This window comes from Patella vulgata, chromosome 3 (assembly GCF_932274485.2).
Source record: "Patella vulgata chromosome 3, xgPatVulg1.2, whole genome shotgun sequence".
NCBI classification, from domain to species: Eukaryota; Metazoa; Mollusca; class Gastropoda; family Patellidae; genus Patella; species Patella vulgata.
Window position 1 is genome coordinate 44323538 of NC_065881.2, and position 25273 is coordinate 44348810.

Sequence of the window (25273 nt, forward strand, 5' to 3'; positions counted from 1 at the left end):
TAATATAACACAACACAGTTCTATGGTAACAATCACTATATTATATACACACGATGTTTCTGTTTCGACAAGAATTCACTGGTTGTTATCAAGCATACAAATTACAAATGAGCTTAATTGGTTATTAAAGTAATTATACTAAGATTTAATTATGATAGCACATAGTATAGTAATAACAGCGGATAAAGGATTAAAGAGGAATTAATGAAAACATAGATGATGGGTAAAACCTACTAGGTGAAGCCATAAGATATGTCTCTGTACATCAAAGAGCATATAAAGTGAATGGTGAAAAAGCACCTTAATTATTAGGATATTCATATAGGACTTCATTGCATTGTGACATGGAATAGCATTACATAATATACATAAAGATAAATGATGGATCTAGTTACATCGTATACAAATCACTGCTTATTTAGAAACTTTTTTGAAATTATATAAGGCTAAAAGATAGTATATTTTATGATGCGAAACAGTTCCTGGCATTAATTATTACTTAAAATTAAGTAATAAGCTAGGGTTTCATGATTGTTAATTTATGGTTTCTCTTATTATTGTTCAATGTACCTATTATATAACACTGTCACAATTTTTTCCTCATTTGTAATTTGTATGCTTGATAACGACCAGTGAATACTTGTCGAAACATCGAGTGTATATAATATAGTGATTGTTATCCATAGAACTGTGTTGTGTTATATCTTTGGGTTATTTAGATATATTTCAAGTTTCATCAAAATCGGATCAAAATTGTGACTTCTAGGGGGTCCACTCCACAACCTTGAGATACCATATATTTACACTATTTGCGTACAAGGGGCGGCCATTTTGTCTGGCAGTTTTGGACCAATTTTTACAAAATTATAACTCATCCATCATAAGGGTGTAATGGTGATATGAATAAACATTTTTTTAAATCAGATAAAAATTGTGACCTCTAGAGGGACCACAAGCTAAAAATGTGATTTTTCATACAATCAGGGGCCATATATCATGTAGTTATGATCTGATATGCGCAAATATTGAAAGAAACCAAGATCTTTGGGTTATAAACATGCATTTCAAGTTTCATCAAAATCGGATGAAAATTGTGACCTCTAGAGTAGTCCACAAACTAAAATCGTGATTTTTTCATACAATCAGACGCCATAATCCATGAAGTTATGGTTTGATATATGTCAATATTGAAAGGAACCGAGATCTTTGGGAGAGAGACGTATATTTTAAGTTTTGTCAAAATTGTATAAAAATTGTGACCTGTAGAGTGTCCATAAATAAAATGTGGCATATAAAAATCCAATGACTAGAACTAGTAGAAGTAAAGTTATTGTGTCTCAAACAATAAACACATCAGATTGTGGAAGGTCAGTAAATTATTCATGGATGACATTAATGCTTGAAACATAGGTTAGACTGTGACTGAGAATGATTACATATTCCAGGTTTTATCAAAAGAATCAACCACTCAAATCGCAAAAGGTAAATTAAATATTTAAAGGTGGAGTTATATTTAGAATAACGAGCGGCTGCCAGGCAGGATACGCCCACATTTTCGAGAGATGGATAGAGAACAAGCTTAAAAGAAAGTGATTTTTCGTACAATCAGGGGCCATAATTCAGGAAGTTACGGTCCGATATGCGCAAATATCAAAAGGAACCTCGATCTTTTGGTTATAAACTTACATTTCAAGTTTCAACAAAATCGGATAAAAATTGTGACCTCTACAGGGTCCACAACCTTGATATACCATATTTTTACGCTATTTGAGAACGAAGGACGGCCATTTAGGGTTTAACGGTGATATAATAATATGTTTTTTTAAATCGGTTAAAACTTATGACCTCTATAGGGTCCACAAGGTAAAATCGCGATTTTTTGTACAATCAGGGGCCATAATTCAGGAAGTTACGGTCCGATATGCGCGAATATCGAAAGGAACCCCGATCTTTGGGTTATAAACTTACATTTCAAGTTTCAACAAAATCGGATAAAAATTGTGACCTCTGTAGGGTCCACAACCTTGACATACCATATTATGTTATTTGAGAACGAGGGGCGGCCATTTTGTCTGTCAGTTTTGGGCCGATTTCACGAAATTCGAACTCAGCAGTCCTTAGGGTTTAACGGTGATATAATAATACGTTTTTTTAAATCGGATAAAAACTATGACCTCTATAGGGTCCACAAGCTAAAAATGCGATTTTTTGTACAATCAGGGGCCATAATTCAGGAAGTTACTTTCCGATATGCACGAATATCGAAAGGAACAGAGATCTTTGGGTTATAATCATACATTTCAAGTTTAAACCAAATCGGATAAAAATTGTGACCTCTACACTGTTCACAAGCTAAAAACATGATTTTTCGTACAATCAGGGGCCATAATCCATGAAGTTACAGTCCGATGCATGCCAATATTGAAAGGAATCGAGATCTTAGGGTGATAAACCTATATTTCAAGTTTCATTGAAATCGGATAAAAATTTTGACCTGTAGACTGTTCACAAACAATTGTGGACAGACGTCCGGACGGACAGGGGCGACGACAATATACGTCCACATGAAAATGTGGGCGTATAAAAACGCCAACAGTAAGACTGATGTCCCCCGCCGAAATCTCAAAATAACTAGATGACACATTAATTGCATTTGATTTTTTCAATGGTATCTAGCAATCTAACTGATTATATATACTTAAAATACAGATGTGACATCATCCTTTGATGTTGACGTACCATTATTTCCAATAATGTACGGGCAACTTGCCAATCGTATATTATCTATACTAGATGAAATATTGGACTCGCGTGATGTATTTCATTGAAAAGCATGTGCGGGATAGTGTCTGTATTTTAAGTTGTTTAATGGTCTCGAGGCTAAAGACATTGCATAATATATTGAAACAACGCCTCGTGCAGTATCAATATATTACTTAATGTCTCGCTCTCAACGATTAAACCATACTTAGTCTCAGCATCAAATATCAACAATCAAACTTAGTCAATGTTTTGAAGTACGTGGTAGTGAAACAATACACTAAGTTATCTTTGTCCCAAGTTGCTCAGCTCTACTTTGCTTTAGAGGGAAATATTAATCATTGAACTCAGTCACACTGCTGGATGCATAGTGTGTAGAAATGGTCTCTGAGCTGTAATAATATTGCTAGAATTTTTGCTCTTGAAATAAGATGCCTTTATATTTCATTAATTAATATCTTTGGCAAGTTAGTAATTTCAAACATATTCACATATATAGTGTGCACTAAATCAACTTAGTCTGTAATTGACAGTTGACACATAAAAAAGAGTTATTTATCGAAAACATATGTCACTCATTTACCACCAGGATTACACGTGAGTGGAATTATTCTAATTGCATCATTTAGCTTAAAGTAACCAATCATATCGTTAATTACACAAGTTCAGGGCCATGATCACACTTGATTGTGCGTGATATTCATATGGTTATAAGAGAAACCGGGGAACCCTGTAAGTCAGACTTGCATTAGATTCCAGAGATCGAGGGTACATCTGAGTTCCTAGACAGCCGAGAGGCTGGATAGGGTGGAGAAGTGGTTTTTGCTATATAGTATTGTAATTTGTGCTATGCTTGTATACCTGTATTCAGTTATATGCTATATAGAATGTAGAAGCGAACTATGCGTTATTATTTCTGGTAAGACAAACGTCTTAAGAAACTGTAAGAAGTAAATACACAACGTGAAGCAGAAGTAAAGACAGCTAGAGACAAATTCTAGACGATCACAAGGCTACAGAAATATGTAGTAAGAAAAGATGCATGGGTCGTACGTAAGATGTGGTGACCGGTTTCCGACATATTCCCGCTCTCCACGTCAGACAGAAGACCCATGGTGCTACAGAGCTTTTACTAACTGGCTTTTGTGTTAGAATATCCTCAAATCACGCAGAATAAGTAAATTGTGGATACTATTCATGGAAACTCGTGAGAAATATATGTGTTGTCAGTAGTCGCTTAAACCTGTCAGTATTCCTATAAATGGTCAGTAATAATCATAAGGTGAGTATTTAAGTTAATTGGTTAGTATTCCTTACTTGTGTCAGTATGTAAAAATAACATGAGTCATTAAACAAACTGAGTTAATCTGAACAAATCACTAGACAGGAGAAATGGACAAATGCATGACTAATATATAAATAAGAAAACCGCCAGTTATCTTTGATCTGCGTGACTAACTGAAACCGACGCCAGTACAGCGTGAAATCATTAACTATATAAATTTCTGGTAAGTTTTTTTTATAAGTGATTAGTATCAGTTAAATTGTGACTTTTCCGTTAAATCATCACTACATCCTGAATTAATTATTATTTATAAATTATTTATTAATATTCTTGAATAAGTGGAAATAATGGATGCCAGTTAACTGCTGTATTGTGTAGAAATTGCCTATTGATTTTTTTAAATTATTTTGTTATGAATTATCTTGTCTACTACTTCAATATATATGACTATTAAATTTTTCCGAAACCATTCAAGGCTATGAGGAATTTATTGTGAGACACAGTTTTTGCTATATGCTAAAACATATAAATTCCTCATAGCCTCAAATGGTTTCGGAAAAATTCAATAGTCATATATATTGAAGTAGTAGACAAGATAATTCATAACAAAATAATTAAAAAAAAAAAATCAATAGGCAATTTATGGGAAATATTTGAATTTAGGTAATTTTTTTTTTAACTCTAAAATGGCCACAGTGGGTTCTCCGTAACTACAAGGTTGGTGACCCTCATATTTCATGTGGGGTATACAGGGTACCCAATGACCAAATCTGTAAAGTTTCGTCCAAATCGCCCGACACCGCTTGTGCCAGTTTTTTTTAAATTTTGCATGGTTCTCTCGCAAACTCATTCTTAATATACAAGACCTTCATTATTAATGTATGGACTATTCTCTTTCGTTCTAAAATATAACACCAAGAGAAATATTAAACAAAAATTAACAAATATATGGCGTGGTTGCTATGTGATTTTGTTTTAGAACATATAACATACCTTTAACTTGCTTTTTCTCAAAGGCTAATGTCCCCCGCCGAAATCCCAAAATAAATAGATGACACATATTAATTAATTGCGCATTTATTTTTTTCAAAAGTACCGGGCAATCAAACTATACACTAAGTTTCATCACTCTCTATCGGAAAGAATCAAAGTTATCTTGTCCCAAAGCATCGACCAATGAAATTGCTTAGCTCTGTTCAGCTTTAGCTCGAAATGTTAATCATTGAACTCAAGTCAAGACAATCACCTAATGAACATCTACATCAAGTTTAAACATTCTACCTTAAACATGCATTATGCAAGAACAAAATCTGCTTATTACAAGTCTTTCTTTAGGCCTGAAATGTTATCTAAATTATCAATTAGACATTAATTAACTTATCCAGACCATAATAAACTCTCGATGTCAAGGCTAGCCTTCGATGTAGGCTGGATTAGATTCCTATATGCCGGTAACGGCCAAAGATAATTAAATCAGAAAAAGTGGATAATCGAGACTATGCTGTTTATATTAATGATTTTAGTAATGATAACCGAGACTATGCAAAAATTTCACCGACTTCTTTCTCGGCTCATAGTGGATCAATTTGACTGAAATTTTCAGCAAATTACCTTTACACTATCTAGTTTTTAACTATTATAGCGAGAACTGCCATCTCTTTATCTTATCTCCCATAATGTATCTTTAATTAAAAGCAGAGTTGTTATGTTCCAAAGTCTTGACCAATCAAACATTTCCCCCGATTCGAGAATATTAATAAATAATTTATTCAGGATGCAAGGACAATTTAACGGAAAAGTCACAATTTAACCGATACTAATCACTTATTTAAAAAACTCACCAGAAATTTATATAGTTAATAATTTCATGCTCTACTGACATTGGTTCCAGTTACTGACTCAGATCAAAGATAACTGGCGGTTTTCTTAATTAGTTACGCGTTTGCCAATTTCTCCTTACTAGTGATATCTTTGGATTAACTCGCGTTTGTTTAATTGCTCACGTTATTTTTACATACTGACACAAGAAATACATACCGATTAACTTAAATACTCATCTTATGATTATTACCGACCATTTATAGGAATACTAACGCACGGTGCAAGTATTGACGGGTTTAAGCGACTACTGACAACACGTATATTTCTCACAAGTTTCCATGAATAGTAACCACAATTAACTGAGAGATCAGTTCTACACACTATGCATCTTGCTGTGTAATGAACCAAGTTTAAATATTCTACCTCAATCAAAACCAGAGATGTTATGTTCCAAAGTCTTGAGCAATCAAATTGCTAATCACTACTTAGTAGTAAATTCTCATCATCAAACTTAGTCATAGTACTGATTTAATGAATCTATACTCTGAGTTTCATCACTCTCACCAAATTAGAACCAAGGTTATTGTCCCAACCAATCAAATTGCTTATCTATGTGTAACCTTAGTGAAAAATGCACATGATCAATTACAATCAGACTGCAAAAGGCCAATCAAGTAATGTGCAGATGGTGTTGATATTAAATGATAGGCTACTGTGATAAACAAAGTATATATTATTCCCAATTTAGTTGATAGCTGTTCATTTAGGAGCCAACAAGACAACAGTGAGGCGGTGTCACCCATCGCAATTCTGAAATACAAATTGCACATTTACCTTTTTGTAAAGCATTGAGCAATCAACTGCATATTGATATTTAGCTTAACCAGACAATACTCAGGATCGAACTTATTCATTGTATTGATGTTTCCAACTCACACTGACCAATACATTCACTTTAAATCAAATCATTCGCATGAAATTAACAAATCCATCATAAACACTTTAACCAGATGAGCCACCAAGATATGTGACAAAGATAATTTACCCATGGAATTAGAGCATTTAAAGAATGTATTCATAAATAATAACAGTTACCCCATCCAACTGGTTAACCACTACCATAGAGAACCAACACACGTCTGGAAGGCCAAAGACTGACCACTCTGACATCAGAATCACCATCCTGTTTCATGGCAAAATCTCATACCAAATAAGAAAGTTGATGAAACATGAAGTGGGTATAGACTTCACCTTCGCAAGTGGCAGACCCATTCAGAATATAATGGTAAAACACAACAAACCAACCCCACACAGCCCAAAGGAATAATATGTAGGCGAAACAAAGCGTACATTTGATGTACGAATAAAAGAGCACAAGTCACTAGTCTCCACCAATCCTTCAGCCATAGCAGAGCATATTATTAACAACAGACATCATACAATCATGTAGGACCAAACAAGAACCCTTGCAGTAAATCATCACCAGAAGAAAACCAGAAAATTTCTTGAGGCCATCAATATAAAATACATCAAGCCTAAGGACCATATTTTATCTTTCATGATTTTCAGTTTATTGAATTAACAATCTGATTATAACACAGATCCTATTTCGTTATGTTTTTTTATAGTTCAAAATTTCATTTTACTTGTCTTTACTACATTAGGATCTGGAAGAGTTGTTATCATTGACGTGTTCTGGATGATGTGAGGGAATAGGCAATGAAAAGGTCTGTTACGGTGAGCTTTTGGCATGAGGTGCACGGAACTGTGGGTAATCCACTAGAAACATCAATGTTGATTGGTTAATCAAATGTCTGATGTCATATATAGACCATCGAAAGTAGAAACAAGCCAACAGTGAGGCTGATGTCCCCTGCCGAAATCCCAAAATAAATAGATGACACATATTAATTAATTGCACATTTATATTTTTCAAAAGTATCAAGCAATCAAACTGATTATCAACTATACACCAAGTTTAATCACTCTCTATCAGATAGAATAAAAGTTATCTGGTCCCAAAGCATCGACCAATAAACATTCTACCTCAATTAGACAGAGAGTTATTGTGTTCCAAAGTCTTGGCCAATCAAATTGCTTATCGCTCTGCTTACCCTGAGCAAAAAATACTCATTATCGAACTTAGTCAAAGTATTGATGTAATGAAACTATACACCAAGTTTCATCACTGTCACTTAATTAGAACTAAAGTTATCGTGTCCCAAAGCATCAACCAATCAAATTGCTTATCTTTGCTTACCCTCAGCAGAAAATGCTTATCTTCAAACTCCATCAAGGCATTGACCTAGAAAATACCTACACCAAGTTTGAACATTCTAGCTCAATTAGAAGGAGAGTTATTGTGTCCCAAAAAGTGTGACAGATGGCCAGCCAGCCAGACAGCCGGACGAACCCATTTTAATAGTCCCCTGCTTTCTTTGAAAGGCGGGGGACAAAAAAATGAAACGAAATGTAGATCTGTATTTTAATCAGATTAATTGAATTAATACATTTACAGCTTTCTCTCGTGCAGTTTTATAGTGTTACCTTTCATGATTTACAGTATATGGAATTAATATATTTACGGTGTCCCTTGCATAAGCGATCACTCTTGTTCACTCACAACCCCCTCTACACACATTCTCTTTAAATCATTATCTATGGCTCAGGTTAATTGGTTTTCCACTAATGTTAAATACAATGACCTTCTTAAATCAATAGGATTTCCCTGCCCCCTTTTACTGCCTGTAAGAGTTTAATTGTAAATGGTTTAAGTATCTTACATTAAAGACTGAGTAATTAAACCTTTGATAAATGTATAATGTAAGATCATTCATTCCAACTCTCTCTGGTTGTCATCCTTCAAAATAGCACTAAAAATTCTAGGGAATGAATCAGACATTTTATATTATATGAATAGACTAGAATAGAACTGAAACTCCTTTGAAGACAGCATACAATATACAAAGAATAAAATACAAGTACAAAAATTATGAATGACAATTTGACAAAGAATAATCAAATGAGGAAGGCTAGCGCACTTGCAGGTATCATGATCAGTATTAGTGAGAATTTTGTTGGTTTCCCTAACTTGGTAGTTACTTAACACATATAATATAGATCTTAAATAATAGGTAATACTTGCCTTCTTCTCGAACATCAAAATTCATAACACAGTCTTCAATATATACAGCTCTTTCATGTCCTCTACAGATTCGTTCTGTTGATTCATATTCCACTTTCCTAAATACTGTATCATCAATCTACATTTAACAAAAGGGCATTGTAATAATACAAATCATAGTCTATTTCTCACATATTCCAGTAAACATAGTTTGCCAGACGACAAAATATACTCCTACCAGGAACTTTGGCATCCAAGGTGCACATTATTTATTCTACTGAAAATCAATAATTGAACAAATTAAAGATACATTATGGGAGATAAGATAAAGAGATGGCAGTTCTCGCTATAATAGTTAAAAACTAAATAGTGTAAAGGTATTTTGCTGAAAATTTCAGTCAAATTGATCCACGATGAGCCGAGAAAGAAGCGTGTGAAATTTTTGCATAGTCTCGGTCATCATTACTAAAATCATTAACATAAACAGCATAGTCTCGATTATCCACTTTTTCTTATTTAATTATCAACGGCCGTTAGCGGCACATAGGAATCTAATCCAGCCAACATCGAAGGCTAGCCTTGACATCTAGTGTTTATTATGGTCTGGATAAGTTAATTAATGTCTAACTGATAATTTAGATAACATTTCAGGCCTAAAGAAAGACTAGTAATAAGCAGATTTTGCTCTTGCATAATGCATGTTTAAGCAAACTGTATAATGATCAAATCTGAAATGTTAACAAGCCAACAGTGAGGCTGATGTCCCCCGCCGAAACCCCAAAATAAATAGATGACACACATTAATTAATCGCACATTTTTTTTTTTCAAAAGTATCAAGCAATCAAACTATACACTCAGTTTCATCACTCTCTATCAGATAGAATCAAGATTATCTTGTCCCAAAGCATTGACCAATGAAATTGATTAGCTCTGCTTAGTTTCAGCTCGAAATGTTAATCATTGAATTCAGTCAAGACATTCACCTAATGAACATCTACATCAAATCTAAACATTCTACCTCAATTAAAAGCAGAGTTGTTGTGTTCCAATGTCTTGACCAATCAAAATGTTTATCGCTCATTAGCCTAAGCAGAAAATTCTCACCATCGAAATTAGTCAAGGTAATGAGATAATGAATCTATATTCAGAGTTCCATCGCTCTCACTTCATTATAACCAAAGTTATCGTGCCTCAAAGCATCAACCAATCAGATTGCTTATTTCTGCTTACCAAAAGCAGACAATCTTCATCATAAAACTCCACCAAGGCATTCACCTAATGAAGCCTACACCAAGTTTAAACATTCTACCTCAATTAGAATGAGAGTTATTGTGTTCCAAAGTCTCGACCAATCAAATTGCTTATCGCTCTGCTTACCCTGAGCAGAAAATGCTCATGTTTGAACTTAGTCAAGGTATTGATGTAATAAAACTATACACCAAATTTCATCACTCTCATTTAGTTAGAACTAAAGTTATCGTGTCCCAAAGCATCAACCAATCAAATTGCTTATCTTTGCTTACCCTAAGCAGAAAATGCTTATCTTCGAACTCCATCAAGGCATTGACGTAATAAATACCTACACCAAGTTGAGTTCTAACATTCTAGCGCAATTAGAAGGAGAGTTATTGTGTCCCAAAAAGTGTGACGGACAGACAGACGGACGAACCCATTTTAATAGACCCCTGCTTTCTTCGAAAGGCGGGAGACAATAATCATCAGATTTTAACAATAGCTACGGTTCTTTAGATTTTTTTATTTTTAACGAATCTTCACAGATATTAGACGCCAAATTTTGGAAATTTAAATTTTGACAAAAAACTTTTTTATTGATGAATATTTTTTTTATGGCATTTTTATGGGTCATGTGATTTGAGCAAAATTGTGAACAATTTTTTCTCGATAATTTTCCTTGGCCGCTATTGGCTAATTCAGTTCATGGGTTCTAGGTTAATTATTTATTGCTCGATTTGTATAAAACAAAGTTCATATGCTCAATGGTCCAATATATGCCAATATCGAAAGGAACCGATATCTTTGGGAAATAGACCTATATTTTAAGTTTCGTCAGAATCAAATAAAAATTGTGACCTGTAGAGTGTCTACAAACAAATTGTGGACGGACAGACGTCTGAACAGACAGGGGCTACGTCTACATGAAAATGTGAGAATTTTCCAATCAATAGAAACAGGTAACACAAACCAATTACAGACGGTTTGATGGGATCAATTTTCACTAAGTCAAAATGATGCATTTGATATTCAGATAAGTTGATATACAATGATTAAATGGCGTCATTTTGGCAAAAACTGCATTTATAGCCCTTCAAGAAAAATATTTTATTCAACTAAGTCGTATTTGTAATTTGTTTATAATTAAGATATTTGCTTCCATTCAACAAATAGAATGAACCCATACGATCATATGGATATCATAACATGGTTTCAAACTTGTTCAGTTGCGGAAGAAATAGACGATTTTTTAAATGTTGCTTTTCAAAGTTTTTGGTCCATAACAGTGTCAATTATTATTTGTTTTCATAAAAACTTTACCATGTGATGCCTAATGCCATTTACGATTTCCTAAAATTAATTTAACATTTTTATTGTCACCGAAAGTAATGTCATTTTGGGAAAAACTGTATTTTTAGCCTCCAAAATAACTATTTGTTTAAAGTAAGTGATATTCAATATTCGCATGAAACTATGATATTTGATTTCAATGGACAAACAGTAATAATCAATACAATCATATAGATATCAAAAGATAGGTTGCCAGGCCATGAAACATACGCCCACAGCAGCTAAATTGTCTGGCCAGTCAACAAGAGTTGTCGCATATTTTTACTTTTTTCAGTAATGAGACATTTATAATACACTAAAATCCGATTAAGAGTAACAACTCATTAAGTAATTATCAGAAAATCATTAGAATATGTTTGTTTTTTATATAAAGTACTGTCCCATGGTAACGTTTAGTATACGAAACATTTAATATCATGGATTTAGCTGTTAAGTTATCAAAATTAATTGAAAATCAATATACTTGTTCGTCTCAAGACATTAAACTCTGTGTATCAATCTGAAGTCAATCAGATGATAACTTTAGCCTCTAGACAGTCACAAGATATTTCAAAGTGATCAAAGGCCATAACTTTGGCAGTAATTATCAGAAATCGTTGAAAATCAATAGGATTCTTCGTCTCATGACCTCGAATATTATCTTTAGCTTCTAGAGCATCCACAAGATATTTTGAAGTAATCAAGGGCCATAACTCTGGCAGTAATTATCAGAAATTGCTGAAAATCAATAGGAGTCTTCGTCTCATGACCTTAAACACTGTGTATGAATTTTAAGTCAATCGGATATTAATCCTGTCAACTCATCCCTTCTTAAAATTATTAAACAAAGATTTGATATTAACAGCGTGTCCACGAGAGCACCATGCAGAAATTGAAAAAAATGATAACCCGGGGGGTCAGCAAATTTCAACCATACTTGGTCTATGGGGACCCCTAGGCGACAGAAGTCACATGATGGAGTGAAAATTTTTGAACGGACAACTTCCGGTATAACTGGAAATTGTTGTTTTGGGGCAAAAGTTGACTATTTCGATCAATTTGTTACCCTAATTTCAAAACGCTCCTACCCGAAAAGTTGTGTCTCTAAATTTTTGATATTGGTCAGGTATGATAGGCCTAGTAGTCGTCTTAAAATCCTGCAGTCGTTTGGGAATGAATGAATCGTGTGGAATTTTCTGTGAGTGATCATAAAGTGGTCATTTTACATATGTTTAAAACTATGCTATCCTAAAACGCATGTAGCTGCTTCTTTGCAGGTCTGACATAGAATTGCTTGGTGTGGTTGTGAAGGGCATTTCTCAAAGTAAATGTCAAAAGAAAAAAAATGACCGGAACGCAACCCACTAGAGTGCTGTAATATTCTGAAAATGTGTAAAAACGGTATTTTCCACGAAATTCATCTTTTCACTGATGACCGAATACTATTTTCAAGAGTTCAAATGACCGTTGATTATGAACATTAGTACTATTTTTTGTTACTTGAACGTTCCTTGTGCCAAATATACTATCTTGGTTAAAAATCATGAAGTTTTTGTGACAAAATCGGACGTTCGCGGTCATCGTAGGAATGGGGCTTAACTGGTGTACAATTTTGCAGGATCAGGCAACGTTTATTCTCACCTGTATTCAGTAGTTAGTAGCACGGAAGTGCATAAATGTAAGGACTGACATAGCAAGCTTTTATATTAGCACAATTTAACCAAAGCAGCACCTTTTCAGCAATGACCAACGATTATCTTCAAATGACTACTGATCATCACCATTACTTGTAATATTTCGTAATTTCAACGTGAATCGTGTCAAATAGATCATTTTGTTTAAAATCATAATACTTTTGTGACAAAATCTGACTTTCACGCTTGCTTGATAGCCATAGGGAAGGGTCATAAGTGGTGTGTAATTTTGCAGGGATCAGACCACTGTTATTAAGATCTGTATTCATGAGCAGATCATCGTATAAATTTGACTGACATGACTATCATAAACTTGATATCTTTTAATTTGTACACCTGCTCATGTAAAGAAGAACCATAAGAAGAAACATTCAGAAGTGTTCATGTAGGGACATTTAATGTCTGGTATTGAAATCTCTGAATCATGGCATAGATCAAAACAGGATTTATGGCACTCCAGGATAATGTTGACCGCATGTGCCAAACTCCTACATATACCTACGTTCGAGCAGAAGTGCTCACTTACTTAGATTCCTACGTTTGAGTGTAAATGCTCTCTGACCTTCCTTCAAGGTTTTTGGACCACAGAGTACTGTTTTATTTTGTAGTACTGTTTTTGACCTCTTCTCCTTCAGGGATTTCAATATGGAATTATCATAGCCTCCTGATCTGTAATGCCTCTCCATGAAAACGTCCAAATGTTTCCATACAATGATCGGCTCCTAAATACAGATGGGAATAAGCTGGTCTGATTCCTAAAATATGTTTGACCAAAATAATCTATTTGGCACAAGGAACATTGGCAGAAAAGGTGTTGTATGGTCGTCTTGCTGATTGTGTGACTACGACTTACTGTCACTGGATCATCTACAATCCCCTCGTCCTTAAAACCTGTTACAAGAGCGAACATGTACATCCCTCAGAAACACTTCTTTTACCCAAGAGCTAAAATATACTTACACTGAATCGTGTATCATATTTCACCTTTCATTATATCATATTTATAGAAGACAATTTGTTCTGTTTAAATTGCATTGGACATTCATGAAACTTGTCCCTGGTCTAACACATAGACTTTAGATCCTAAGGTCTGTCATTGAGTTAAGTGGCGTGACAGCATGCCGGTGACATGGTGTGGTGTTGTTTGTTCAACCTCATGGATATTCTCTTTTCCCACAAGTGTATTATTGAAGTAAAATTGTACCATATGTTAGTCCCAAAATGACCTAGTTTGTGTTGACATGAAATGTAGAAACCCACATTTAGTATTAAATTTCAAAAATGCTTGATCACTAATTATTGTCAGTTTGCATTTGTTTTCTTTTGTTCCAGCGAGAGCTTGGACCGTTGTTGGGACTAGGCTTAGGGTTGGGCTAAAGCACTACTGTATTATAAGTTAGATCTCTACCCTCTGGTAAAAATAAATGATATACATGTATATCATAAATGCCAAATGAAAGCTTGCCTGACTAGCCTTCTGTGTTCTACATGTACCCTATGTTAATCAAATTAATTTAATTTTTTTTTTTTTTAGGCCTTCAACCTCAGCTGAAGATACTAAACATGGACATGATAATGATAGTTTTATGCCTAATGGTACTGATACAAGCATTGATTTGGATGAGTGAGTTTTGTTTGTTATGCATAATGTATATATGTTTTACATTCGAAACAAGTATAAACCCAAACTGTCTAAATGTTCTACGGCTTTAGATTGTATGCCTATATCTACTAGCATGAAATATTGATTTATGATCTTCCTCTTTCCAATTATTTTACGAAAGGTTACTCATTGTAGAAGTCTTTTGTTACTTTTTTATTGTACCAAATGCTTTACATTTATTTATTTATATTTGAAGGTCCATATCTGAAGATGGAAATAGTGGTAGGTCTAATGATATTGTTGAGGAAGTTTTGGTACAACGGAATAACAAAAGTACATGTACCACCAGGTCAAGGCATCAATCAACACTGAAGCATTCCTATGCAGAAGATTCTTCTGAAGAAAATTCACCATTGAAGAAAACACAGCCATCTGCAGCCCAGCCTTGTCGTGGTGAGAAGATTAGTCATAGTATTAGCACAGAAGAATGGAAGCATGAAACAGCATTTAGACACAGAGCCCAGTATACCAAAGCTTACTCGGAGACCTGGAGGGAACTGGAGTTTTATGAGTTGGCAGATGGCACAATGGAACTTGATCTGTTTGAAGGGTGAAAACTAGATAACATAGCAGATTTTTTGTCATTGCTACATTTATTGTTAATAATATAATTATTGATTGTAGCATGATTTTCCTACGCCTGTGTACATGTATCTACTTGATTGTATGTATTCCTTCTGAATTTTTCTTATCAGCTTTTTGTGCCTACTTTCATATTTCGGTGTAAAAAAGGTGCTATTGTCTTTGGGATGGTGTTTACCTTATGGCAAATGCTGAAGTATTTGCATAATAGCAGCTGTGGGTAACATGTTAACAGCAAAAATACTCATTTTGGGGTCATAAGTCAGTGTGTCAGGTCAAAGGTCAACACATTGAGTTAAAGGTCCATAGTGGGGCCAAAGGTCAATAATAGGTTTAAGGTCATTTGCATGATTACTTAATTATGTCTTTATTTTTTAATTTTAGTCATATATTTGTGATATTTAATTTTGTTATCTTTAAATCCATTCATTAAATCACAATTGCTACTATCTGAATACTTAACCCTTCGTTGCTGTATTTTCTCGCAATGTTTATCATCTTTGATGTCTCATAACTTTTTTGATTTTAATGCCACAATTATGAATAATACACAGATTTGTGGCAAAATTGTTGTTGTCTTTGAATCTACCTAAAATAAACTAGCAGCTTATAATCCCTGTGACTTGTTTAAGGTCAAATGGAAAAGTTAAACTTATTTTTTGGGGTCAAGGTCAGACAAAAAGATCAAGGTCAAATTTCATGCACATTGGGGTCAACAAAATGATCCCTTATAGAAAGCCCTGCCAATGCTCTAATCAGAAACATATAACATGTGATTCTTCTAAGAATTATTTTTTTTACCATTTGCTCAGTAACAGATACCAGTGATAAAACGCCAGTTTAGGGGATGAGTTTATAGGGTTAACTTTTGCCTCTAGAGCGTCCACAAAATATTTTGAAGTGATCAAGGGTCATAAAGTCGATCAGATATTAACTTTAGCCTCTAGAGCGTCCACAAGATTTTATGAAGTAATCAAGGGTCAGAACTCTGGCACTAATTATTGGAAAACGCTGAAAATCAATAGGCTTTTTCGTCTCATGACCTTAAACACTGTATATAAATTAAAAGTCAATTGGATATTAATTTTAGCCTCTAGAGCGCTCACAAGCAAATGTGGGCGTATAAAAAGTGTTTCTAATGTCTTTTCGTGCCAAGAAATAAACAATTTCGTCAGTATCAGTTTTTAAGATTTTTCGCATTTTAATACGGCTTTATAAAGGTAATTCTGTTCAAATTTTATTCAATTTTCTGTCATGCAAAGGACAATCGAAGTGGTTATTTCTGCTAATAATGGAAGTGATGTCAACGTGATGAAAATTTGTTGTATAAATGGAACTAATAATGCTGGATTTATTGGTTAATTCTGCGTCTATTTTATAACACGTGTTCAATGCCCATGAAGAAATCTGTTTAACAGTTCCATTGACGTCATTGCAAGGTTAAAGTGGCATCGGTGAAATCCGTCATTACTGCATCACAGTTCTAGTTCCATTCTTAATTGTTTTATTATGAAAGTGAATTAAAAATTGGTCAGTCAAAAATGAATACATGTTATGGGGCATTCTCAAAATTTGCCCAAATTTCAGTCAGTAGCACAAAGCTCTGAAAATTTTTATTTTAATATTTTTTCAAGGGTCATATCATTAAGAAGAAGATATTTTGTTTCTCTTAAAGTTGTAAAATGGTATATGTGTAAACAATTTTTTGAGAAAATAGAGGTTTTTTTATCATCAGTTCAGAAGAAAAACCACCATCAGTGTACACAGAAATGACTTTGCAGAACAATAAAATGTTAATTCCAAGACATTAATAAATAATTTTTTAGCATTTGAAATAAAATACCAGTATAACAAACACATAACTAAAAGAAATACTAGGAAAAATTATGAAAATCCAATATTAATCACACAAATTATAATGACTGTCCAAAATTTCAAGGTCAGTGGTGTAACGAAATCTAAAACTATGACCTTAAATGATTATCTCCCTTGAAAATTATATAGAATACTGACTACTCCCTTTGCTGATGACTTCCTGCTCATGGCTGAAGTTTTGAGGAGGTCAAATTTGAATTGCTCTTGAAGTTCCACGCAATTAGATAAGTCTATTATTCAACATAACTTTTTATTGTGTCAGTGGTGTAACAGTGATTACTTGTTCATATGAACTAATTTAAAACATTTTGTATTTTAACTTTAAGCAAATTAAAACTATTGAAACACCGTGATTTATGCCATGTGGTCAGAATTTAGGGAGCATTTATTGTAATAAATGTTCATAAAAGTATGAATGGGTCAGTGGTGTAACACTAGAAAATGTTACACCATTGACAGGTTTTGTTACACCACTGACAAAACTTTCCTTTTCATTTCATAAATGTTAATATTTGTTTAAACTTTTTTTTAAAAAAATTCATGTTCAGACTTTACTATTAAGCTTTTTTGATTTTGATGATTAGTAAAAGAGGCATTTAATTATTTGTATCTATGTAAAGAAAAATCAGTGGTGTAACAAAATAAGTCATTGGTGCAACAGTATTCTTTGTAGTTTTACATGATATTGTTTCATATTGATATGATTTGTTTTGCAAATCTAAATGTTTAAAAACCTGTTCTTTAATGATGGCAAATAAATCATTTTAATCTTTATATGACAGTTTGTTTGGCTTTTATCTTCAGTAATTTGCAAGAGAATCAGTGGTGTAACAGATCTTGTCAGTGGTGTAACAAAAATATCAGTGGTGTAACATACATTTACATCTTTGTCAATATTTAACTTTTCCTAAAGTTTATTTTACAGTTAGACTGTCCTTACGGTAAATAGCTTCACTATTAATATACAAAACATGAGCAGTATTACTGTATAAACATTAAATGTGAAAAATGCCACATGTTAGCATTTCATTTTTCACACATCAAGATCCTTTTGCCAAACCCAGGATTAAATTGTGAAAATAATTAAATAAGTAAACTCACAATTAAAAAGAGAAAAAATATGGATAATGACAACAGTGGAGAATTTTATTTTATTTATTTAAAAGTGTGAAAATATAAACATTTAGGCTCGTTACACCACTGACAATTTTTCCAAGTTGATAAATCAAAAACCTTATTTTCAAAATATCTTATTTACTTACTGTGTGGAAATCATCATAACTGCATTTCTCAATGTGCTGACTGAGCATTGCATAGAATAAAGAAATTATTCATTTAAATTTAGACACTTTGTATTTTTGAATTTTTCAAGGTCTAAATGTGGCCATATTTTGAGAATGACCCTTATACACAACCACCAGAAAGTTTGTACAATCGGAGAGGATACTTCTAATAAGCTTTTGGTTAAAGTGACATCACTAGAGTTTGGGAAATTTTTTTAGAGAACTTTAGATAATTAGCAAAATCGTTTTAATAGCAGGGCTATATTTGCAACTTTTTAAATTACTAATATTTATATTGAAATAAAACCCATTAAATTCATCCTGACAAAGAAGCCATCCTAATATTATGGAATTTCTAAGATGACATACATATGAAAATGACATTTTTTGTCTCTCATAATAACAACAGTATAATAGACAAAAATGAGATATATTTAGATTTATAAATATAACTACCGTAGAATCAATGAGAAGGTGAAGAAGAAATGAAATAACATCCTACTTATCAATATCAACCTGAAGAAAGAAGGCAAGAATATTAAAATGAAAGTATTTATATATCAAACTTATTGTTCATGTAGAAGTAGATTAATGTGTCAACTTTCCAGATAAATCTGTACTTTGGAGTTTTGACTTGCATAGTCCATTGTTGGAGGTCAGTTCTATCCAGTTTGTTGAAACAAAATACATAACATTACAGTCTGTATCTTTGATCTGGGATTCCTCCCTCAAACTTTGGACGTCGATTAAAGGACAATTTTGTGGTGTCAGTCAATATTACATATGTGATACACTTGGTTAAGCACATTCCGTATGTTGTTCCATCTGTGGTTGAAAGCATTCAACTCAATCCCATGAAAAATTTGGAAAAGTGTCAGAGCCTGTCAAGACACAAAAATTAATAGCTACGAGAACGTAGCTAAAAACGTTGAGATATACTGATGTGTTTGTTTTTAGCTACGATTGGCAGCCTTCAGTTTGACGTGGCAAACTCATTTAGTACACGCCCTTTTTACCATATCCTGAGGTCTGCAATTTATTATCAGGTCCAAAATTGCCTTTTTGATTGGCTGTTATAAAAGCCTAATTTAGCCCCGCCTTCAAAATGACATATTATACGGTCTCTATGCTGTTTAAAAAGATGGCTGTCTTAGTAACGGCTTAACGCCTCGATTTTAAATACGACGATTTGTACCCGTTTCAGGAAGGATTATATGCTTAATTGTAGTTGGGTGTTGTAGAAATATTATAAATAACAATAATCAATCGTTATTTTGATTAAAACTATTGTCAATTTTGTTTAAAAATGCCGGGTGTGAATCGCTACCGGAGCTGCAACGTTATAGGTCATGGCCTCAGTTCTTAACTTGAAACACGGAGGGTTGAGAGATTAAGGTTTGTTATCTAAAAAATTAACATTAAAGTCAATGTCATATTGTAATCAAAAGTTCTGATAGAAATCGGCATATTTTTCTTACAAAGATAGGTTGTCTGGCAATGACAAGTAACACTTTAGCCTCTAGAGAGAATCCTCCAGGAATTGTAGTCAACAGACAAGGCAAACATAAAAGCATGAAAATTTCAACAAATGAACGTGTCGACCAACTAAGAACGAATTATGACTTAATACTTATTTCTTGTTTGAATGATCATGCCACATGTAGTTGTTATTGAAGGCTTAGTTTCTGTTTGCAAAAACCTATCACGAATAGGATTTAGATGAAAGATCACATGCCATTCCATGGAATAATACGACCAAGCTTAAGATTTAAAGATGACAAGTCAATAAATCAGCAGTCTTTTTCTAAACAATTTATTATATATGAAGTGTTTATGCTTTGTAGGAAATTGATTAGCTTTAACTAGCTTTATTGACTTGAATGAACTATTCTCACTGAAAAGGATAGTATCTTGTACCCGGTATGCAAACTAAAAGCCAATCTGTAAAGAAATGGCCTATTTACCATGTCTGGAAGTTTTAGCTCACCAAATTTACCTGTTTTGGGATGATTATAGGTTACTAAACTCTTTTAGAGCCAAGTTATGCATAATGCATGGAATTGTGATAGTACTAATCTTTAAACACTTTTCCTGGTCTCTAATGGCTTAATGTTGACAAATGGCCATCTGGGCTTGTTAAAAAATCAAACAAGAATGTTTCTAATGTATTACTGATTAATCAAAGGATTTGTTCTGTAAAGATGTATTTATTGAATGTAACATTAAAATGCCAGTTAAAACATTTCTTCTTACTAGAAAATCACTTTTTTTTTACATGGTTTAAATTAAGGATGTAAACGGTTACTCGGTTGACCGGTTACGGTTCGGTTCGACAAGGTGACCGGTTCGATATTCCCTTGACCGTTACTCGCTCTATATAAAATGTCAGGTATATCCACTAGTAGTACACTAGCATTAACCAACACTCGCTTGTTCATATTGCACGTTGATACAAAACTTTCCCGGTTATAAAACGACCGTATTCACTGCTCGAAAACGTAGTAGAAAAATCATGCCGTGAACAAAGTATCTTTCGTCTCTCTTGCACGTGGCCAAATGCTATAATCTTTTTGTCGTTTCATTGGCTCGATGGGGTCACGTGTTCAGTCACGTGTGGTAAACACAAGAATTAATTTTGTAGTAGCGTTCGTAGTATTTTAATAAAAACAAAACAGGCTTTTAATACAGCAATATTTATAAATATAAATTTAAGGGAATAATGGCTACTACAAAAGACGAAAACCGTTCACCAGTGTGGAAATATTTTGAATTAGCCGATAACAAGAAGAAGACAAAATGCACATTATGTGGAACGCTATTGGCCTATTCTAGCGGTACGTCAACCATGCGGAATCATTTGAAAAATATCCATCATAAATCAATAAATATCGGTACCGGTACTACAAATATTACGGATGCCGGTAAGATAAATAGTTCGACGACACAACCTAGCATATCTTGTTTCACAAGTAAAAAACTCTTACCAGTAAGAACTAATTATATAAATAAAAAGCTTGCGCTCATGTGCGCTAGGGATATACGTCCCGTTAGTATTGTAGAAGGGGTGGGGTTCTGAGAGTATTCGGCTGCCCTGAATCCAGATTTTCAAATGCCATGTAGGGCTACAATAAGTAAACATATCGAATCTATATATGAAGAAACAAAGAAAGATGTTGTAAATAAAATTAAAGATGTCGATGTTTCACTTACGTCCGACATATGGACCAGTTTGACTAACACTAGTTACATCAGTTTAACCGCACATTTTATTTGTGAAAACTCGTGGAAAATGTGTAATACTTTGCTTGCTACCCGTGCTATAGAAGACCACCATACAGGGATGAATATTTCTAAAGTTATAAAAGATTTGATAAATGAATTTCAGATTAAAAGCGTCGTTTCCCTAGTTACCGATAATGCCGCAAATATGAAGGTGGCGGCAAGAGAATCTGGTCTCGCCCACACTGGGTGTTTCGCCCACACTTTACAGTTGGCAATAACTGATGGGTTAAAGCTGCAGGCTATTGCTAGGGTCATCGGTGCGGCCCGGAAACTTGTTAGCCATTTTAACCATTCCGTTTTAGCCACAGAAGCGCTACGTAAGGCCCAGGGTGATCATCCCCTAAAACTAATCCAGGACGTTGCCACGCGCTGGAATTCCACGTATATGATGTTAGAGCGACTTCTCAAATTAAGGATTCCCGTGTATTCAGTAATTTTTGACGACTCTGTTACAAAAATATCAGATCGTATTGCCCTTGATTTAAAGGACTAGTTTTGGAAAGTAATTGAAGATTTGGTACCGATACTGGAGCCGTTAGCCGACGCCACGGAGATCTTGGCAACAGAAAAAGTACCATCATCTAGCGGTGTACATGTCTTGTTGGCTGGTCTTTTTGAACGCGATTTACCTGGTAATGATTGTGACTCAAATCTCGTATTAGAGTTAAAAAGTGTCATTAAAAATGGCCTTGTCAAACGACTGGATATTAATACGGATGGACTTCCCAATGACGTTGGTCTACTTTCACCATTAATGCTCTCAACAGCCCTGGATCCACGGTACAAATCTCTGAGATTTTTAGCAGAAAACCAGAGAATTTTGATTTGGGACAAAATTGAGCTTCTTTTAACTGAATTAAATAAGTCCGACAATAGTACTCCTGCCGACCCGCAATTACACAATACAGTGATTGATGATCTAGCACCGGTGGCGAAAAAGAGTCGAGTTTTTGATTATTTGACGGGCGATATAGGCCCTTCCTCAAGTGGCGTTGACAATATAGCATCAGAACTAACAGAATTTAAAAATGCCTTAGTGCGAATTTCTGACCCTTTAGAGTGGTGGCGCCTGAATGAATCAAATTTCCCCAATATTGCTAAGCTGGCATACAAGTATTTATCAATTCCCGCAACATCTGTCCCGAGCGAACGTACGTTTAGTGCAGCAGGCAGAACCGTGACTAAACACAGATCTAATTTGTTACCAGAGAATGTGGACAAGTTGCTATTTTTGAATAAAAATCACGAATTTTGACTGTTCCAATAAGTTTAGGACTATACCACACAGACTAAACGTGAACATAAAATCTATTAACAGGCTAAGTAGGCCTATAATTTGTAATTTTTTTTCACGTGCTTCGAGTTTAATCTGGTGGTCATAACTAATAGTTTTAAAAAACGTTTTAGAATTTGTTGTTTTAGTGTTACGATTTAAATAAATTCATATTTGTTACTGTAGTTCACTTTGGTTTTTTTCAACTACGATTTTTATAGAAAGTGGGCGGGTCATTATTTTTTTTTATATTCAAAGAATCATGACAAGCGAGTCTGCCATGTTCTGTCCGTAAAAACATAGTTTCGATTTGGTGTGATTTGTCTCTACAGTTAATAATACCCGCCATTAATCATTAGATTCCCCACCAGTTGTACGCATACTATAATAATGTTTTCACCTAATGTAAAGTGTGCGTGATCTATTAAGACTCCCCAGAAAAGAGCGACGTCTTGCGTTGTATGTTCGGACTGGGTAATCTTGACTACAAATTCACTTTTGACTGCGTATGAATATAAACGTAATGCCGTGCGCGCGAATAAAGACGCCGAACTAAATATATTATTGGATTACATTCCAATATTGCACATTGAGATGGAGGTAGGTTGGGGCCTTAGAATATTCCTATATTCATAACAGGTTGAACACTAAAAATATCTAATTATTTTTCCGATCTGTCAGTCACACAACGTTCGGCATCATGTGATATCGGGGCGAGTGACAACCACGTGGTAGCATACCGTTGTATTACCGGTACATCATGTCAATGTTTCTTTCGGTGAAATTTGAATGAAATCGAAAATAAGCTGCAATAAATAAACTCTTCTTATAACTTAGGACCTTATAATTTATATTTAAAATGAAGTTAAACAGTGTGAAAAGTAAACTTTAATGTTGTTTTGTACGGTACCGACAATTAATAACTCTTACCGACAATTAATTAACTATACACAAATTGAATCGGTTGACCGGTCACGGTCGGTTTTTTGCCCATCAGTTAACCGGTTCAAATTTTTTTGACTCGTTACATCCTTAGTTTAAATATACAATGATGGACCCCTTATTCATACATGTGCACCTGGACAATTAACCATATTAAAAAATACTAGTAGTAGACCACCATTAATAAAATTGGACACAAACTAAAATTAGTTTGATATAAACCTAGATCATCAGTTGTGCTGAGTTTCTTATACAAAGGTCTACTGTCAAATATTAATAGATAGGATTATACAAAGGTCTACTGTCAAATATTAATAGATAGGATTAAGTGCACTTTGATTGAGTATTAGACAACCCCACTGTAACAATATTTCTGTCTAGCATGTCAGTTGTGTTAATAAACATGAGCCAGCTGGCCTTGTGTCCAATTGTGATGTGTAGTTCCTGTGACGTCACACACCAATAAACTGAATTATGACTATAATCTAAAGAGTGTTTTAGAACATAAATGTTCATATATTGACACTGCTGAATGGATAGTGTGTAGAACTGATCTCTAAGTATAGACTAACTGGCTTCTGCGTTAGAATATCCATCAGTCAAGTAGAAAAGCTTAATTGTGGTTACTATTCATGGAAACTCGTGAGAAATGTGTTGTCAGTAGTGGCTTAAACCCGTCAGTACTTGCACTGTGTGTCAGTATTCCTATAAATGATCAGTAATAGTCATACGGAGAGTATTTAAGTTAATTGGTTAGTATTTCTTACTTGTGTCAGTATGCAACCAGCGGCTGCCAGGCAGGATACGCCCACATTTTGCAACAGATAGATAGAGAACAAACTAAAAACAAACACGATTTTTTGTACAATCAGGGGCAAAAATCCAGAAAGTTCTGGCCTGAAATGTGCAAATATCAAAAGGGACTGAGATCTTTGGGATACAAAGATATGTTTTAAAGATAGGTTCCCAGAAAAGTATTTATCGGGTGGTTATTTCCAATAAAAGTATGGCAATTTTGGTATATATGGAAAGTAGAGATATCCAATCTTACTAGAAAAATACTGGATTCCCTGAAAAACACTCATGGAGCGCATACAGGACAAAAATGTAAGGGTTCCCCTAATTG

The 25273-nt window shown here is 34.1% G+C and overlaps 1 protein-coding gene across 1 annotated transcript in view; it reads right to left on the bottom strand.

The window, feature by feature from the left end:
* The window catches only part of LOC126814972 (ATP-dependent DNA helicase Q4), a 176836-nt gene that overhangs the window by 37956 nt on the left and 113607 nt on the right, over positions 1-25273 (bottom strand). The window contains exon 18 of the mRNA XM_050540461.2: positions 9012-9129. Within this exon, the coding sequence (XP_050396418.1) occupies positions 9012-9129 (118 nt within the window). The remainder of the gene's footprint in view (positions 1-9011; positions 9130-25273) is intronic.